At 42.7% G+C, this 20,605-nt stretch overlaps 1 protein-coding gene across 7 annotated transcripts in view; it reads right to left on the minus strand.

Annotated features, from left to right (window-relative positions):
* ARHGAP17 (Rho GTPase activating protein 17) overlaps window positions 1-20,605 on the minus strand; it is an 87,257-nt gene that overhangs the window by 58,063 nt on the left and 8,589 nt on the right. For 6 of the 7 annotated variants that reach the window (XR_009055414.1, XM_057748358.1, XM_057748354.1 and 3 more), the window contains exon 1: window positions 14,185-14,327. The exons of the other annotated variant lie outside the window; for it this stretch is intronic. Coding sequence is in view for 5 of the 6 variants with exons in the window: in XM_057748358.1 (XP_057604341.1) it covers window positions 14,185-14,312 (128 nt within the window). In the remaining variant the exon portion in view is untranslated. Of the gene's footprint in view, window positions 1-14,184; window positions 14,328-20,605 lie in introns of those variants that run through there. 7 annotated transcript variants of the gene reach the window in all.

The raw sequence follows: 20,605 nt of genomic DNA on the forward strand, positions 1-20,605 counted from the left end.
TTTGAGCAGCACTTTGAGGACCAGTGTGTGAGGCTGGCCTGGAGGTGTGTTATCTCTGCCTCATGTTGGAGAAGCAGCTGCTAAAATGAATGGGGGTGGCTGGCTCTGACAATATCGTTCAAACATGAAGGCGCAGCCCAGCGCTGGGGATGGTGGTGACAGAGGAAAGTCTGAAGTTATGTCTCTGCTCTGCCTACCCACTTCCACCCACGCACCTCCCCCCAAACACATATTTTAAGGATTGTTTTCTTCCTGATTCCTACTTACAAACATATTTCAGGACAAGATGTAAATAAGTACAATTGTCTGTGTCAGGCGTCGCACGCTTTTTCTGGAAAGACTAAATAATAAATATTTTAGGCTTGGAGGCCATATGATCTCTGCTGCAATTTCTCAGCTCTGCCAAGTAGCACCAAAGCAGCCAGGGACAACGTGAAAATGAACCCGGGTGGGTTCCAATCAACTTTACTTATGGACAATGAAATCTGAATTCACATAATTTTCATATGTCAGGAAATATTCTTCTTCTTTTGATTTCTTTTCAACCATTTAAAAATGCAAAAACCATTCTGAGCCTACTGCAGCCAGATCTGGTCCACAGGCTATAGTCCGCTGATCCCCTGATCCATGTACAAGTGAAATATGGTTTCCCATGAAATTCCTATCCTTTTTAATCACTTCCAAATTCTTCTGACGTTGAAGGGGGATTTCTGTACTTTCCTAAGTTATATTTCAGACACCGGCTTCTCAGGACTCCATCAGATTATTCCTCTTCAGTCCCTTCAGCCACTCTGGGGGCTCATCTTTCTACCCCTCAGTATAGTCTCTACCCAGGGATGCAAATCAGTGGTCCAGGAGCCAGTACTATCATCCAACACTGAGGTCTTCCATTGCCTGCATGATCACAGTGCTGCTGTTTTTTGATTTACAAATTCACACAAGAGATCATAGTTCTGTCGGTTTTTCACTTACGCATTTGCTCTTTTTTTTTTTTTTTGGCTGCGTTGGGTCTTCATTGCTGCGTGCGGGCTTTCTTTAGCTGCGGCGAGTGGGGGCTGCTTTTCATTGTGGCTCGCGGGCTTCTCATTGCAGTGGCCTCTCTTGTTGTGGAGCACAGGCTCTAGGTGCGCGGGCTCCAGTAGTTGTGGCACACAGGCCCTAGAGTGCTCGGGCTTCAGCAGTTGAGGCATGAGGGCTCTAGGGCACGTGGGCTCAGTAGTTGTGGAACAAGGGCTTAGTGGCTTCGCAGCATGTGGGATCTTCCTGGACCAGGGATCAAACCGGGTGTCCCCTGCATTGGCAGGTGGATTCTTAACCACGGTGCCACCAGGGAAGTCCCTACGAATTTGCTTTGATATACCAATTAAAATGAAAAAAAAAAAAAGAAGAAATGCAGCATGAAGAGAATTTTTTATAACCTGATTTTAAATTCTGGTTATCTGCAAATACCTAAATGGGTCTTTGATGAGTAAGATAAACTCTGATCAATCTTTTGAGGATACTCAATATTGTACATGGGATAACACCACTGTATGGTCACTGCAAGCCCCTGAGTTTGTATTTTCCGTGAATTACAGGGGCCAGACCCCCCATGGCTACGTGGTCTATTTCATTCTGCTGGGAACCAGATTTTGTGCAACACTGTCATCTTCTGTTACAAGTGTTTACAAAATCCCCTTGAGCCTTTGCTGGGAGTTTGGATGCATTTGTCTGATTTCACAGTGAGCCAGGGGACTACTGAGTGAGTTTTTCATGTTTTATCTCATTAGATTGGCTGTCTTCTTAAGTTTCTGGGGAGGAATCGCAAATCTACTTAATTGGATTTTAAAAATAAAGAACCCTCTGACACTTTATAAATGAATCGATTTGCTACACATTCCACAAAGTAATTTAAAAAGCCTTAAAAGAGCATTTACAGAACTTTAAAGGGATAGTATGGGAGAAAAAAATCTCCATACATAACACTGAAAAGAAGTAGGATATTTATCAGAAGGAAAATGAATAAGTAGAAAGTATTTTGGTAATAGTACGGGCGACATACATCTCATAGTTCTATACTTTATTTCCCCAAATGAGGAATTTTACCCATATATTCACAGCTGCTCTAAGATAAGTAATATTTATTTCTTACTTTAAATAACAATAACAAACCCTATCAATCTTAATTGAATGTCCATAATATTATTTGAATTCCAATCAATGACTAAGATGAATTGTTATATTTTAAAATAAATTGAATTCAGTTTTATCATTTTCCTACACACATAAGCTTATCCCGCAGCTTTTTGTTTGGTCAGTTGGCTTTTTTCCCCCTGGCACATGGAATGGAATCTATTTGCTATCCCTGCTGTAACCATGTGCTAAGTCTAAAAGCTCCACCGAGGACTCCTGCTTATGGCAAAGTCAGAAAGAAAGTTCACGGCCACCAGCGCACTGTGCGACTCTCCTCAGTGGGCGGATGTCCAAGTCCCTCCCTCCCAGGCCTGCTCTAGTCATTTACAGTACCTTCTTGTGCCTGCAGGCAGCTGAGTTTGAGATCTCAATGCTTCCTCAAACAGGCAAAAATACATGAGAAGTATTTTGCAAAGCACTGCAATCTGGACAGTACATGTGGAGCTGAGACCTCCAGGGGAGGAGGGGAGGACCAGGGAGGGAGGGGTCCTGTTCCCTGCCAGGCAAGGCAAGAGGTCAGCAGGAACTGAGAAGCCATGCAAAAAAGCTAAATCGAAAGTGCCAAAGGCAAAGCCACACAAAGTCAAGGGCTCGGCTCTGACTCAGGGCTGGGGCCGCTGGCGGGGAGGCACTCCACATCTGAAGACAGGTTGTGCAGGCTTCCTTCCAAAGGCTTCTACCTAAGTCAGCACATTTGGACTTTGAAAGGCATGTTCCCATAGAAAGCAGGTTATAAATGATCATTAGGTTCTCAGTCCAGCTTAGAGGGACCTATCTCGCTTACAGCTTATCTAAATGACAGCCCTCGTGGGCCGGCGTCGTCTGAACCCAGGGAACAATGGTAAAAAGCTAGGAGATGACAATGGTTCTCAACCATGGCTACACATTACAATCCTAGGGGCTTTCAAAATAATGCAGGTGATTTCCGTCTATATGAAATGACCAGAAAAAGCAAATCTGTGGAGGCAGGAGGAAGACTAGTAGTCAGCCAAGGGTAAGGGTGGGAACAGGGATTACCCATAACAGGGTCTTATCGGGTGATGCCACTGTTCTAAAATCGGATTGTGGTAATGGTTACCGGACTCTGTAAATTTGCTAAAAATCACTGAATTGTACACTCAAAATGGGTGAATTTTATGATATATAAAGAATATCTCAATGAAGTTGTTAAAAAAAAGAATAACAGCTGGACCCCCAACCCAGAAAGGCTGATCAGAACTTTTGGGGTGGGGCTGGGCTTTTTTTTTTTAAAGCTCCCCAGGCCACTTCAAAGTGCAGCCAGGGCTGAGAACCCCTGCATTAGAGGGTCACAGTACCAGTAGCTGGGGGTGGCACAGTAAGTACCAGGACATGGTAGAGAGAGGGTCCAGCAGTAAATGGCAGGCAGTGGAGACAGCTTGCCGTGTTACTGGATAACGTGCCAGGGAGGCCCTCCTTCCAGGTCAAGACCGCCCAGGATGTGGTCCGACCGGCATGACTCACAACTGAGTTTACCCTCTTGCCTTCTCAGGCACAGTAAGTCAAGGGATAAGAAACTAATGGATAGCAGACTCTCAGTTTCCTTTTAGGCAAAGGATAAGGAGAAAGAACACGATAGGAGCTGAGAGTCAGGGCTCTGGAGTCAGACAGATCTGACTTCGAATCCCAGTGTTGTCACCTGGCAAGCTGCAAATGGGAGGCTTCACCTCCTCCACTGTGAAATGGGAAGAATAATAATAACAACAACACCCCTTTAGTGGTTATTTAGGAATGCCATTTATCTCATTTATCCCATGTAACTTATTTCTCTCATAAACCTGGTCCCTGGCACCTAGTGAGGGGTTGTGGAGTATCAGCCAGCTCTAAGAATTACAGCAAATAACAACCACCTGCGCATACAACCAAAGCAGTAAATCTTATCTGAGAAAAAACCCTCCCGCAGTCATCAAGCTGTTGTAGCTTCTCCTGGCTGAGCCCAGACCACACAAAGACAAAAAGCGATGTCATACGTATACAGCAGGAGCAGGACAGGCTTGTCAATTAAAACAAAGGGTTGGTTGTGATAATGTTGTGTGGGCTTCAGGCCACCAAAGAGAAGCACAGGCACACAATACACAGAAACTTAGAGACCAAATATGCGGTGAGTTAGCAAAACCCTTCATCAAAGGATCAACGTCTTAAGCTTCCGAGCCTCACGTGGACAGTAATGAGGCTGTAAAAATGCCAGCACTGGCGGCTCTCAGGTGCCTGTTCACGGAGGGGCCAAAGAACTCTCTAGATAAAAACCAACTGAGGATGGACGTGCTACAAGATATTTTAGATCTTCATTCATTCAGCCTGTATTCACGGAGCTCTCTCTAAATGTCAAGAACTGGGGAGAAAAAAGGGGGAGGTATGAACCACAGTCTCCACCCTTAGGGAGCTGATGGGAAAGAGAAATGTAAACAAGCTCATTCAGAGTTGTGGGAGCACATGGAGAAGAGTAATGGATTGCGCGGCCAGGAGAGGCTTCACAGGGAAGCCGTCCAAGCAGATCTCAGATAAGACAGAGCATCCGAAGAGCGTGGGGGAAGGGGTCTGGAGAGGGTCCTGCACTAGGGCACAGGGCACGGGGTGAGCGGACCTGGCTGAAACAAAGGCTTTGCCTGCTGAGGAAGTAGTGGGCAATGGGGAGCCGCCGGTGGTTTCTCAGCAATGGAGCGGCAAGGCGAAACCCAGATTTGAATTTTAGAAGGACAGCTCTGATAGCAGGATGCAGAATGGAGGTGGAAAGAACACCTGGAGGGCCTCTGTGGTTATCCAGGAGGCGGACAAGAACAGAGAGTCTCCTCCCGGCCAATGACATGCCACTATTTTAACAGAAATAGTAGGGCAGAATCACTGACTAATGACTTGAAAAACACTTTTTAAAGTTAAGAAAAATTTTAAAAGTATGGAGCACTCTCTGGTCAAGAGAAATCAAACACAGAAACTAAAATCCATGGGTCATAACTTACTTAAACCACCAGATTTCTACAACTAAATTAAATTAAAAATTAAGTAAGACTTTGCATTTATTCCTTTCTTTTTTTAAAGAAATGAAAGCACTTTCACATATATTATTTCATTTTCTTATATTACCTGCACCCTTATGGGGCAATTTTTATTATCCCTATTTCATGGATGTGGAAACTGAGGCAAACACCCATTAGATAAATTACATAATGAAACAAGTCTTTGGACCCTCAGAGGAGACCAGTTTCAAGATCATTAACCAAAGTTGAGTCTCTCAATTTTCGTGCTAGATGGTGGTCCTACTCTGCATTAATTTTCGTGCTAGATGCTTGTCCTAGCTTTACCACAAACTAACCAGTGAGCTAAAAACACCCTCTTGACCTTCCTGTATCTCACTTTATTTATATTTGCATCAACAATTTCCCACAATTTTTAAAAAAACCACAATAAAACGGCAAATGAGAGGGTATTTTGAAAGCTTCAAAACTGTGCTTTGCAAATACGGGACTGCATCTCTACAAACAACTTTTTTTTTTTTAAGGTATATAATACTGAGAATTTGGAAGTGTGGACCCTCTAGGTTTCTACAAGGAATATACATCACAGATGTAGTGCAGAAAGTTCCATGATTAGTGTGGTACATAAAATGAAGGGGAAAAAACATTCACCTGGAAAATTAGGGTGAGGCTGCTTGTGAGGGATGACGGATAGATTCTGGGTAGAGAACACCATCAATCTTCACTTGCCCTTTCCTAAAGGTCAAAGGCAAGAGTGTTCTAACACCACAGCCTGATGGATAAAAGGATGCTGTGGGTGACTCGAAATAGAAAATGGACTTTTTCAAACGAGTCTTTTACTCAAAAGGCTTTTACTCCAATGAAGTGTTAACTGAGTGGAGCTTGCAGCCCATCACTGAGTTCAACGGCAGGCTGCTGTCACGCCACTAACCTTTCCATGTGGTTAGTCACCACACAAATATTTGCTGGGTTCCCTTCCATGAGCCACTATGAGTAAGAGAGACAGCCCCTGCCCTGACGAGCTCGAGGGCTATCGAGGAAAATAAACGAGTCCCTCCATGCTGTGAGTGCTCTGAAGGGGGTGCACAGGGCCCTCTGAGAGGGCTGGCTGTCTGGCACTGTCACCACAGGTAACACTGATTGAGCCTGTACCATGTGCTTATTAGCACTGTTCCACGTGCTTTTAAGAATTAATTTCTTAAAGGGACTTCCCCGGTGGTTCAGTGGTGAGGACTCCGAGCTTCCACTGCAGGGGGCACGGGTTCGACCGCTGGTCAGGGAATTAAGATCCTGCATGATGTGCAGCATGTCCCCCCCCCCCAAAAAAGAATTAATTCCTTAAAGCACAACAATAACTCTGTGGTGGTGAGTGGTATCATCTCTGTGTTACAGATGAGGAAACTGAGGAACAGAGAAGTGATTTGCCCAAGGATTTACAGCTAGACTGTGAATCTGGGCAATTTTATTCCAGAGATCCTGTTCTCCACGCGTTTTACATATATTAACTCATTTAATCCTCAAGATAATGATGAGACCAATACTATGATTACATACATCTTACAGATGAGGAACCTAGGAACAGAGAAGTTAATTCACTTGCCAATGGTTACAGAGCAATGGGAGGGCATCTGATGCAGACTGAAGATACCAGAAAGGTTTTCTGAAACTAGTGATGGCTTTTGAGGCCTAATAGAGGAATTGGAGTTTGAAGTACGGGTGTTAGAGAAGAGGCAGTGAAGACAGAGGTAAGAGACAGGGGATGGGAGGAACAGACACAAGGTGACTTAGCTTGGGAAGAACCCACCTTAGCTCAGGTGCAGGGGTCTGCTGAAGTCTGAGGGCAAAGCAGGAGAACTAGAGAAACCTTCCAGTACTCTGGGCCTCACACAGAGTGGGAGGTGGTGGCAGTCTACCCCTGAGGGAGGGAACAGGAGAGCTGGTATAACCCCATGAGGCCGTCCAAAGCACAGGCACACAGAGCCTGCTCAAGGGCAAGGGAAAGCAGAGAAACCTGCAGAACTTTAGGCCACAACATGAGTATCAGGCAGTGGTCCTTGACCATAGGGAGGGGCAGAAGAGCTGAGAAACGCTCTCTTGATGTAGGTACACAAGTCCTACTAAACTTGGGGATAAGCAAGAAAATTAAGCTAAAAAAGCCCTGCCAGAGGGAAAGTTTTCATCCTGCTTTCAAGTAAGTTGAAGTCTGTGGTGAGCTGAGTGTATCAAAAGCAACAACAGAGCCTGGAGTCACACAACAACAGACTAGACTGACTTGAGTCGTCATGCGAATGGCCTGACAGAAGAGGTACACACTCTTAGTTTCCGTGCATATCTGGCATTCAACCAAAACTTAACACAGGAAAGAGACAGAAAATATGCATTATCAAGATGGAATACAGGAACTTCCCTGGTGGGGAACTAAGAGCCCACATTTTGCAACTAAGACCCGGTACAGCCAAAAGAGATAAATAAATAAATATTTTTTTAAAAGAAAGATGGAATACAGTCAACTAGATCCAAAGACAGCCAAGATGTTAGAATTATCTTGCAGGGACTTTAGAACAACTATGATAAATACATTAAAGGAGCTAGTGGAAAAGGTGGAGAGAATGCATGCACAGATGAGGAATTTCAGCAGATTTGGAAATTGAAATAAATTATCCAAGCTAAGATATGAAGTATCTGAGCTCTATCACTGAAACGCAAAAATAAAAAGAAAACCTTGAAGGCAGACAGGAAAAAGAAGAAGAAGAAGAAGAAGAAAAAAAAAAAACACAGCACTTCACATACACGGGAGCAACAAGAAGAATGATGGCTGACTTGTCACCAGAAACACTAGAACCAGGTGACAATGGAATAACATCTTTAAAGTGGTGAGAGAAAAAATAATTAACCAATGATTCTACATCAAATGAATATATTCCTCAAGGATGAAGGCAAAATAAAGACATTTTTAGAGATACAAAGGTTTAAAAGATTTCATCTTCTGAAGACCTTACCACAACATTGTGGTGGGGAGGACACAGGGAGATGGAGAGAACTTAGGCATAAGACATCTCTGCTGATCCAGTCTGGGGTGGGGAAAGCTCTGAGCTCTTACTTCCCATGCCAACTCTGATTAGTCATGGCTGTCTGCAGCCCCAGTCAGAGAGGCCCTGTGAGGCTCCACCCAAGCTCCCTGGGAAAGAGAACCAGAGAGACTGACAATGACAGAGTGGCAGAGAGATGCACCAATCATTCTAACTATGGATATTTTTGCTTCCGGCTAAATGTCAAACTTAATATCACACCCTAGTTTCACTGTGCAGGCAGATTAGGCACAGTGAAATGTTAGAGATTCCATCTACTTTCTAGTAAAGAAAGTATTAGGATAGTTTAACATAAAGAAGACTGCCAGTTTTCAGCTTTTAACTTCTTATTGAGGTCTTGGGAGATAAAAGTAAAAGTTTTGGCTACAAATGCACTAGGCAATTTAGAGTTAATGATTTATCTACCTTGGCATCATTGACATTTTGGTCAAGATAATTCCTTCTTGCTGGGGGTGCTGTCCTGGGCACTGCAGATCATTAACAGTGGCCTCGGCTCCTACAGCTTCAAAGCCAGTGGCATTGCGTCCCCCTTACCCCAGTGGTGACAACCAAGTAACCATTTGGTATATTGCCAAATGTTGGGGTGGGAGGCAAAACTGCCCTCAGAAGGACCATTTGGTTGACAGAAAGAATCTTCATGGCTGTCAGAAGGGCAAAAATGTGGCAGTCTTTCTGGGTGAAGATCAATATAATTTATTCATATTAATGGGACGGGAGGTTGAAGGAAGAGGGAAGATGTTCCTCCGATTTTGTAATGACCTAGTAAATAACTCTTTTTTGTTTTATTAGTGCTATTCCTGATGATGCAAATTTTGGGGCATCCTGTGTCCTAGAAAAAGAAAGAACATACAAATTTGCTTTACTTCTTTTCTAAAGACTATTTCTTTAGTCCCTTGAGACTTTTTATGAATTGGTGACAGTATTATATTTAACTTCCAAGAATTCTGTATCTTTTTGCTAGTAGCCTTTTTAAATTTTTAGTGGATATAACATCTTTTCGGAGGATTTTTCTTACATACTATTGTCCTACCTTGGACAAGGAATGAACAAATAAAGCTGCACTTGCTTTATTCATCTATAGAGTTATTTACTACTCAATAAGTCACCTGGGACTTTTTCTGAATGGCTTTCAGTGCCTTATTTTTTAATGTCAAAAAAAATTTTTTTTAAATATCTCTTCTAACCTTTCAATGGATTTTAATGGGGAGAAGAAATAATGATTTATTTATTTGATAAATTTATTTATCAAAAAATAATGACTGGTGTTCAGCCAATCATCTTAAACTAAATTGTCTCCCATAATGTCCTAAGTTCTCCTCAGCAGAGAATTTTCCTCCCATGGATAATTTCAGGAACTTGCTAGTGGAGACAATAGTTCAATCTGTCGTGCTGTCACATGTTATTATGATAGCTGTATCCCCAAGAATTCATAAAAATTCTCAGTTCCAAAACCAGTGGATAAAAATGCAGAGGGGGAGCAGTTGGAATGGAGAATTTTAAAGCAGCGTAGGAATTTCTATGGCATTATTGGGCAAATCTGGCATTTCACCATATGTGGATATCGTTCAAACAAGAAGCTGGTCTTTTCTTATCACCACAAATGCTCTTATTAGTGAGAACATCTTATACATGCCTATCTCCTTTGCCACCTACAATTCTGAAAGTAGAACAGAAAAATACCCATAAAATTGTGAGTCTGGAAGGTACCCCTACACCACCTCCAGCTCCTTGTGGGTAGATGATATGGCTAAGGGTGAGAGCCTGGACCAAGTCTGCTGGGGCTCAAAGCCCCGTCCACCATCTAAAAGTTGTGTAACTATGAAGTTACTTCATGTCTCTGGGCCTCTATTTCCTCATCTGTAAAAATGGAGATACTGAGTTTCTAACTTAGAGACTTGAAAGGATTGAAAGAGATAATATATGCAAGGTGCTAATTCTTAGAAAGCTCTGCAAATGCTTTCTGTTATAGTTTTGTCATAGGTAGTTAAAAGTATAGACTCTGGAGACAGACCTACTAACTCTGTATCCTCAGACAAGTTATTGAATCTCTCTGTGCCTCTGTTTTCTCACCTGTAAAATGGAAGACTACAGTACCAATTGTGCTGAGTATTGAATGAGCTGGTACATGACTAGCACTTGGAATAGTGCCTGGCATACAGCAAGTGTCCAGATAAATGCAAGCTGTCATTATAATGATTTTTCTTCAGAAGGATCTTTCTGGCAACCGTGTGGAAGATGTCTGAAGGGGGAGACACACTGGAGGGTGAGGAGAACTTAAAGAGACCCACATATATAAGATCCAAGTGAGGAAAGAGGAGGGGTCCAGCCACCAAGTGAGAAGGCAGTGGGCAAGCAGAGAAGGGGACGGGGAACTTTTACAGAGGTACGCTGACCAGGACTTGGTGATGTAGTGTGGGTGGGAAGCGAGAAGGAAGAACCTAGAATGATCACCAGGTTTCTATCTTGAGTGACTGGCTGGATAATAAGGCTCTTCACCCAGAAAAGAGATTTGGGAGGATCTGAGGGTCAGGTCAATGGGGGCAGCTCCAGAAGCGCTGAGCTTAAGGGATCTGTTGAGCGTTCAGGTGGAGCCGTCCTGTGTGTTTTTTTGATGTATGGTTCTGAAGCACAGAGCAGGCGTGTGGATGGGAAATTCAGAGCATCCTGGAAGGAGCAGCGGCAAACACGGATCTGGGGGAGTTCACTTGGAATGCAGATCCTGCAGAGAAGATGGAGGCTGAGGACAGAAGACTTGTGAACACAACAGAAGAGGGGCCAATGCAGGGAACCCAAGAGGAGTCCCCCGGGGAGGGCAGGGAAGAGGCTGGCAGTGAATTGAGGCTGAGTGACTGGTTAAAAATGCAAATGGTGGCAGAGAGGATGGGAAAGTATGAGGAGAATGGTTACTGGAAGCCAAGATGCAGGGCGGAGGTGGGAGAGGGAGAGGCAGAGCTTTCTCAGAAAAACCTGAACATGGTTAGCAGCTGAGAAGAAAGAGCCAGTGGAGAGAGTGAGACTGAAAACGCAGAGCAGACAGGGGAAGACCAGTGAAGGAAAGCCCCTGCAAAGGGGGCAGAGGGGAAGCAAGGATAAGCACGAACATGATATGCTTCAGCATCAGGGACCGAGCACTGGAGGCAGCATCCTGTTTTCTCTGAAAATTAGGAGGCAGGTCATCCGAGGAGAGTGGGTGTGTCTGGAGCAGGGTGGAGTAGGTTTGGGAAAAGTAAAAGTCTGACGGAGGCACTTAGGAAAATGGAATGGGAAACTCAGCCAAGGATTGGAAGGCAGTATTAAAAGCCCAGCTGAGCTTGGAGGCCATAAACTTTTGGCAGCCCTAACTTGCACAATTGGATGATCTTTCTAGGTCACACCCTGCATCCCAGGTATTGCAGTGAAGATGCCAAAAAGGTAAAGGAGTCAGGTTCATATTCTGCAGAATAGGTGAAAAGAAAAGGCCAGCTGGACAGAGTTCTGGAAGTGATGTCAAAGAGAGGCCGCCAGGACGGACTTAGGTCGGAGGAGGAAGGGGACTTCATCCAGGGCAGGAGGAACTGGATGGGAGGGAATTCTGATAGTAAGAGACTGCAGTCAGGTGGTGGACAGAGAATTAGGGCTAAGATTTTTGAAGTGGTTCCTTTTTTTAAAATTTTTATTTTATATTGGACTATAGTTGGTTTACAAAGGTGAGTCAAAAATAATCCGCACTCTGGCTGTAGAATTTATCTTAACTTTTAGAAAAGACAAATACATCATTTTTTGACATAATCTCCTTGCTTTTCAATACACTTTGTCCATCTGTCAACAAGCTTTCGTATTCCCTCATTATAAGATGTTTTAGGCTGAGCTGTGAGCCACAAATGCACTGCTGTCTTCACTTCTTCATCAGAAGTGAATCCGGCTCCTTCTTGATGGCTAAGACTTGTACGACCTTCCTTGAACTTCTCTATCTATTCATACACACTTCTTCACAACGAAACACTTTCTCTACACTGTGGACAAAGTCTTCGATAAATAACGGCATCAGGTACACCCTCAGGCCACAAAAAACAAATCACTGCATGCTGCTCTTTCATGCAAATCACAAGTGGGGCATCCATTTTTGCTCGCACCGCAGTTCCAAATGAACTGATGTAACATGTTCACGCCTGCACAGCAGTGACTGGGGAGAGAGCAGCCTTGAACAGAAAGCACTGGTAAGACAGTGCAGGCAACAGAAGTTTTAATATAACTGCAGTGCGGATAATTTTTGACTCACCTTCATACAATGCTGTGTTAGTTTCAGGTAGATAGCAAAGTGATTCAGTTATACACATACATATATCTATTCTTTTTCAAATTCTTTCCCCATTTAGGTTATTACAGAATATTAAGCACAGTTCCCTGTGCTATACAGTAGGTCCTTGTTGGTTATCTATTTTAAATATAGTCGTGTATATATGTCAGTCCCAGACTCCCAATTTATCCCTCCTCTCCGACACTGAAGTGGTTCTTAAAACACAATGGCAAATTTCTTTCAGGAAAAGAAAGCCACTTTGTATCTCCACCAGCAATGCGTGACACAGCCTTCCTCACCTTCACCAAGGCAGCAACACAGCATTAGCTTCATTTACCAAATGGATGCCTGATTTGGTAAATGAAAAATGGAGTCGCGAAGCTTCGTGCTTCTTCGATTCCTTGTAATTTTATAAAGAGTCACATATTTACTGGTCATCTGAAATTCACCTGTGACTTTCTGTTCTTTCTGTTCATGGTATTTGCTCATGACAGTAGAGTTCTTTAAAATGATGGATAAGAAAGCTTTATACATTAACGATATTAACCCTCTGTTGTGGCTGCTCTCAATTTTTTCCAGTTAATCATTTGTCATAACGTTAATTATGGTCTATGACAGACAGGATTTTAGCTATTATGTGGTTAAATCTATAGGTTGTCTTTTACTGTTCATTCTCTGCACTTGTAAGCCAGAGCATGAAGTACTTTTCATATTTCCTTCTATTTATTTTATGGTTTTATTTATTTATTTATTTATTTATATATTTATTGGCTCCATTGGGTCTTCATGGCTGCGTGTGGGCTTTCTCTACTTGTGGTGAGCAGGGGCTACTCTTTGTTGCGATGCACAGGCTTCTCATTGTGGTGGCTTCTTTTGTTGCGGAGCGCAGGCTCTAGGCGTGTGAGCTTCAGTAGTTGCAGCATGAGGGCTCAGTAGTTGTGGCTTGCAGGGTCTAGAGCACAGGCTTAGTAGTTGTGGCTCACGGGCTTAGTTGCTCCTCAGCATGTGGGATCCTCCCGGAATAGGGATTGAACCCATGTCCCCTGAACTCTCAACTACTGTGCCACCAGGGAAGTCCCTATGGTTTTCTTTTTTACATGAAACTCTTAATCTGTTTGTAATTTATCTTGGCATATAGTAGTGAGGTGAAATCTCACCTGACTATTTTTCCCAATACTAACCTGTTGTTTCATATAGTTTCCTTACTGTTTTATAATGCCTCCTTATCACCTGCCACCTTCCTAAACATACCTGGGCTTGTTCTTGGGCTGACAAGAGTTGGGAACACAGCAGGAAGGCTGATTCAGCCAAGGCCAGAGAGAAAGAGAGAGAGAGAGCTAGTGAACAGCACACACAGGATCTCAGCTCCTCAGCCTGGAGTCCAGCACACCTCTTACTATACTCCAACCGCTCTAAAGCAATGTTAGTTTCCTTAAGCCCTAACCTAAAAGTTTTGAAAACATAACTAAATTAACGAACTGCTCAACAAGTTGACTTATATTAAGGGAAAGTAATCTGATGTGCTCACCAAATCTCATCATCAAGAGAAACAGATTTCTGCTTTTTTGGGGGGAAGGCTCTCAGAGACGCCAAGTGTATATTTTGGAGACTAGCAGAACAACACACACGGACAGATGTGTGAGGGGCCCATCTGTACCTTAAGCCCAGTTCACTGCCCAGAAACTGCAGCCCAGCATCTCTCTGATAACCAGTAGACTTCTTGAACTGCAGACCATATAGATGGGTTTTCTTATCCATGGGCTTGAGGATGTCTGTGAAGTCCATGAAATTACATGCAAGTGTATGTTTGTGGAGATTTTTTCCTGGGGAGAGGATTGGTAGAACCTCCATCAAAATTTATGGGTAGCAAGGTTTCTATTCCTAAAGATTGCTCTAAGATTCAAAGACTACAATTCAGTCCATCACCCTGTGACCAGCTAACCACTTGACACGTCACATAGGCTCCATTTAAACTCCTCTCACCGTTTCTCAGCTTTCTCTTCCAAGTCCTTCCTCAGACTAAGTGCACTGCAATTGTTTCCTCCATACAGTTGGACCACTACAAGTTCAGCATTCTGCCTTTAAGATCACCTGCCAATCTTATGACTGAGACACAGAATCGAGGCTCATCAGACATACTAAAAGGTGTGGGGCTAAAAAAAGAGAGGGAAAATGCTTGCTGATTTCCACTGGGAGCCATTCAGATTAGGACATTTGCATTTTAGCAGGATTTAAGCATTCCTTTATCATGTTTCTGGAATGCCCAATAGGGGTGCAATCACATGCCCTTTATACAATATTGCTATAGACAATTATAGGCCTAAACATCATTTCTGAGAGTCTAATCAACTAAATAAGGAAAGAAAAAGAAATCATTGAAATAAATAATAGCAAAAGAAGAAAAAGAAACGTATCAGATGGTATTATATACACAGAAAAGTCAAAGAAGTAACAAAATTATCAATTGCAGCTAAAGAAGTTGTAAAGTAAACAAGTATATACAAACATCAATATCACCCATGTCTGCCAATTACACTAATTAGGCACTATTCTCAACAAGAACAACAGCAGCAAAAATATTTAGGAAGCACATAAAAGCTCTCTGTCTATAAAGAGATATACCACCCTCATGCTGGAAAGATACCAATTCTCCCCAGGGTCTCGTTCACAGGTTTACTAGACTGTAATTCCTGGGTTTTAGTTATTTCTGTATCCTCAGGACCTAGCCCATAGCAGGCACCCAATAAATATGATCTGGATATATAAGCTCCAAATCAATCAAAATCCTAAAGGAATTTTTCTAGGAGCTAGAAAAGAAGTGATACCCAAATCCACTTTTAGACAGAAACAGGAAAGAATAACTGAAAAAGAAGAGCTGAAGGAAACCAGCTCTACCACATTTAAAACACGTTACAGGACTTTCTAAGTGGTGCAGTGGTTAAGAATCTGCCTGCCAATGCAGGGGACACGGGTTCGAGCCCCGCTCTGGGAAGATTCCACATGCCACAGAGCAACTAAGCCCATGCGCCACACCTATTGAGCCTGTGCTCTAGAGCCCATGAGCCACAACTACTGAGCCCGTGTGCCACAACTATGGAAGCCCACGTGCCTAGAGCCCATGCTCCACAACAAGAGAAGCCAGTACAATGAGGAGCCAGTGCACCACAATGAAGAGTAGCCCCCGCTCGTAGCAACTAGAGAAAGCCTGTGTGCAGCAACGAAGACCCAACACAGCCAATAAGTAAAAAAAATAAATAAATAAATTTATAAAAAAAAAAGAAGTAACTTTAAAACACGTTACAAATACCGTAGGCTAACACATATATATGGAATCTAAAAAATCGGTACTGATGAACCTAGTGGCAGGGTAAGAATAAAGATGGCGACACAGAGAACGGACTTGAGGACATGGGGCGGGGTGGGAGTGGGGGGGGAAGCTGGGATGAAGTGACAAGAGTAGCATTGGCATATATACTCTACCACATGTAAAATGGATGGCTAGTGGGAAGCTGTTGCATAGCACAGGGAGATCAACTCAATGCTTGGTGACGACCTAGAGGAGTGGGGGAGGGAGGGGGGGAGGAAGGGGATATGGGGATATATGTATACATATAGCTGATTCACTTTGTTGTACAGCAGAAACTAACACAACATTGTAAAGCAATTATACTCCAATAAAGATCTGAAAAAAAAAAGATTTTGGACTTTGGCACAAGATAAAAAAATAAAACACGTTACAGATCAACAGTTAGTAAAACAGTGTAGTACTGGTGTGCACACCCTGATACACATACCAAAGCCATAAATCAATGGAAGAGCAAGCCCAACCAAAAAAGTAGATATAAGAATTACGTGTTTTTAAAAAAAGAGCAGCATCATAACACAATGGAAAACTGAAGAATCATGGTGTTACCCACTTCTGGAAATAACATCTAACCATACACCTCTTTTCTTCACCTCAAACATCGTGGTGTTAAATATGTTTTCCAGTCAACCTCCAATGCCCTCGTCTTAGCTCTGGCTGCCATCACCTCTCAGCCTGTGGCCATAGCGTCCTCGCTAGTCTCTTTTACCTTCTCCTCTTTCCCTTGCTCCACAATCCTAACTCCACCTGCTGCCAGAGTTGGCTTCCTAAAGCACCCAATTAATTTTCTCAACCTTCTGCCTGTAAGAGCTCCCCAGTTCCACTAAAGTGGTCCTCAAACCATGAGCCCCACCCTCCAAAACTGGAACAGAAGCCTTTCTAATGATGGTCTTCCACAGAGGAGAACAAAAGCCAATCAATACTGCCCGACTCCACAGAAAAACCAATATTGTATATTAACACATATTGTGCGGAATATAGGAAAATGGCACAAATCAACCTGTTTGCAAGGCAGAAACAGAGACACAGATGTAGAGAACAAACATATGGACACCGCGTGGGGAAAGCAGGGGCAGATGGGTTGGGGAGGAATGAATTGGAAGATTGGGATTGCCATATATACATTACAAATAAGAAAAAATATATCAAATTGTACACTTAAAATATATGCAGCTTATTGTATGTCAATTGTATGAGAATAAAAGTTCTTAAAGGAAAAAAAAAAAATACTGCCCAACTTCAAAAAGCTGGTGTTCACGGTCATGGGTGACGATGTATTTGAGTCCTGCCATCTTGGAGCTGTTTGGGGATTATTATTAACCCTAGCATGTCCAAAAATGCAAAAGCAGTGAGAGTACTGAAAAGGTTATAGGAGGGGATGAACAATTATAACAAAAATTAAAGAAACTAAAAGTTACACTGTGAAATATGATGACTCAATACTTTCAATGTACAGCAAAATTGTCTATTCCGGGGCAAGACGGCCATCCATTTACATGAGGCAAAGAAAATTGAGTGTACTGGTTTGAAGGCTTCTTAAAGCTTTAAGGAACCAACTTACTCCTCCTATTGAATGGAAATGCATCCAGGGGCTTGTGAATTTAAATACCACAGTCATTCTGGACTTGAGAACATGTGGATCTACACACAACCTTTCACTACCTAATTTGAAAATAAGAGCTGGATAGAGTTTTTCCACTGTTAAGCTGGATCTGTTTTTCCACAAATATAGTTGTCTTTTTCCAATTTATAGACAAAAAAATATTAAGTTAAAGGATACATTTTCAGGGTTTTAAGTCTCCCCTAAGAACTTCTCTTCCCTCTTGGAATTCTTAATCACCTGTCATCCCTTCCTGCCTGTTATCAAGACTGCTGAAGTGTCACATGTCAGAGAAGCCTTCACTGAGCCCCAAGCATACCTCAGAGACCCCATGCCTGAGCCCATGCTCCATCTATCCTAGCACTCACTGTAGCTAGTGAAGTAGAAATACTCCGGTGTATTTCCCCAAGGTGTACCTGGGCATGGGTTCAAGTGGCCACTCCAGCCCATGCATCTGAGAGTATCCAATGACCACGTGAAATCCAAGCTGATAGATGTGTAAGTGTTCACACTGCCATGTGACAGGTAGCTGGTAGTTGCATACAAGAATTTCTGTGCAGTTCTGAACATTTACATATTTAAATACTTGTGTTCATTTGAGCACCTGTTTACTTAGTCTACAATTTATCACTTAAACTCTTTAGGAGGTGTAAACTTGGCTAACTCATGTGGAAGAACACAGAAACTACAGAAGAAATGCTAATGAAACATTAAAGGAGAGATCATATTGACCACTAGACCAAAAGGTATCTCTGATAAGACACCTAAAAAAGAATCGAGGGAAAGGAGAGGAAGATAAACAACTTAGGACTGGTGAAAAGGAAGTGGCCTTTGCAAATCATCAATAAGCTGTAATTAACATGAAATATCTGGACACAGGAAACAAGCCTTACAACGTGGAGGGCTGAGGGGAACTGAATATTGTTTTCTTTTTTTTTAAGCTCTTTATTGGAATATAATTGCTAAACACTCTTGTACCAGCTTTTGAAGTCCACCAAAGTGAATCAGCTGTATTTATACATATATCCCCATATCCCCTCCCTCCCGTGACTCCCCCCCACCCTTCCTGTCCTGGCCCTCTAAGGCATCACCCATCATTGAGTTGATCTCCCTGTGTTATACAGCAACTTCCCACTAGCTACCTATTTTACACTTGGTAGTGTAAATGTGTCTATGCTACTCTCTTACATCAGTTGCTACAAATAGGCTCGACCTATTCAAAAGCAGTTTCTCATACGCGGGTGAGTCAAAAATTATCCGCACTCTGGTTATACACAAACTTCTATAAATTCCACAGCCTGGGTGCGGATAATTTTTGACTCACCCGCGAATAAATCACAGGGTCAGATCTTCAACAGAATCTGCTTTATCTTCTGAAACATATCAAACATGCACCTCGTCACAGACATGCTCTCTCGAGATTCCAGCACTGCTTTCATTAAGTAATGCATCTGAGAACAAGAATATCGACTTGTTTATATTAAAATACATGAATAAATCAAGATGTGGCATTAATATTTCATTATTAACACCTGAAATCTGCTGGAATAGGTACATCTGGCTATATTCGAGTTATCTGCTTGTATGCCCTTCTTCCCACTCAGGTTCCTAGGAATCGGTTATATATTTAACCCCAGCCCCTAGCATCTGACATGGGTTGAGCTGAATTGGGAACTGCATGATGAAATTGACAACTGAACATTAATTCCACAGCAAATAAATAAACAAATGATACATACAGAAAACTTGAACCTACAAGGAAATCTGAATATAGGGTCAATGGTCATTTCAACCTTAGGGGAAAAAATTAAAATAAATAGCGAATGTAGAAAAGAACGTCTAGTGACACTAGGGTGATGGTGAGACGTGGTATTCATCATGTCATGCAGAGTGATGTGTGCTGCTAAGCAACACTACTTGCTGTAAAGGTACTGCAAACAACTGATAGTGCCGGGGCTTCCCTGCTAGCACAGTGGTTAAGAATCTGCCTGCCAATGCAGGGGACACGGGTTCGATCCCCGGTCCGGGAAGATCCCACCTGTCACAGAGCAACTAAGACCGTGTGCCACAACTGCTGAGCCTGTGTTCTAGAGACTGTGAGCCACAACTAATGAGCCCACGTGCCGCAACTACTGAAGCTAGTGAGCCTAGAGCCCATGCTCCACAACAAAAAAAGCCACGGCAATGAGAAGCCTGCACACCACAACGGAGAGTGGACCCTGCTCACCGCAATCAAGCCCTCGCGCAGAAATGAAGACCAAACACAGCCAATAAATTTAAAAAATAATAAATAAATGAAAAAAAAAAAGATAGCACTGTCATGTTAGAAGGCAATGTGGCAGTACACTGACTACATAAATACTAGTTTCCTACAAATGTACTGACTCTAAACTCCAGAGAATTCATCAGAAAAAAAATTAATTAGAGGGGAACAGCTCTGATCATTAAAACAGTGACTGGCTATGTCAAAAGTAAGGGGAGAACTAGATGTTCCTCAAAAGGGTTAACAACCAGCTCAAGCCAGCAAAGCCAGTTGGAAGACAACTGTGAGTCCAGGCGAAAAAAAAAAAATGAAAGCTTGAACTAAGCTAATTGGGGAAATGGCCACTGAGAGGCAGAGACCAAGTCAAAAGATACTCAGCAGGCAGAATTGCCAGATGGTGGTGAGAGCCTGTAAAATAAAGAACGTGGAAGAGACCTCTTGCACTGTTAGTGGGCATGTAAAGTGATACAGCCACTATGGAGAACAGTATGGAGGTTCCTTAAAAAACTAAGAATGGGATTACCATATGACCCAGTAATCCCACTACTGGGCTTATACCCAGAGAATGCCATAATTCAAAAAGACACATGCACCCCAATGTTCACTGCAGCACTATTTACAATAGCCAGGACATGGAAGCAAGCTAAACAGCCATCAACAGATGAATGGATAAAGAAGATGTGGCACATATATACAATGGAACATTACTGAGCCATAAAAAGGACCGAAACTGGGACATTTGTAGAGACATGAATGGACCTAGAGACTGTCATACAGAGTGAAGTAAGTCAGAAAGTGAAAAACAAATATCATCTATTAACGCATATATGCGGAATCTAGAAAAATGGTAC

The sequence above is a fragment of the Hippopotamus amphibius genome, chromosome 9 (assembly GCF_030028045.1).
Source record: "Hippopotamus amphibius kiboko isolate mHipAmp2 chromosome 9, mHipAmp2.hap2, whole genome shotgun sequence".
Lineage (NCBI taxonomy): Eukaryota > Metazoa > Chordata > Mammalia > Artiodactyla > Hippopotamidae > Hippopotamus > Hippopotamus amphibius.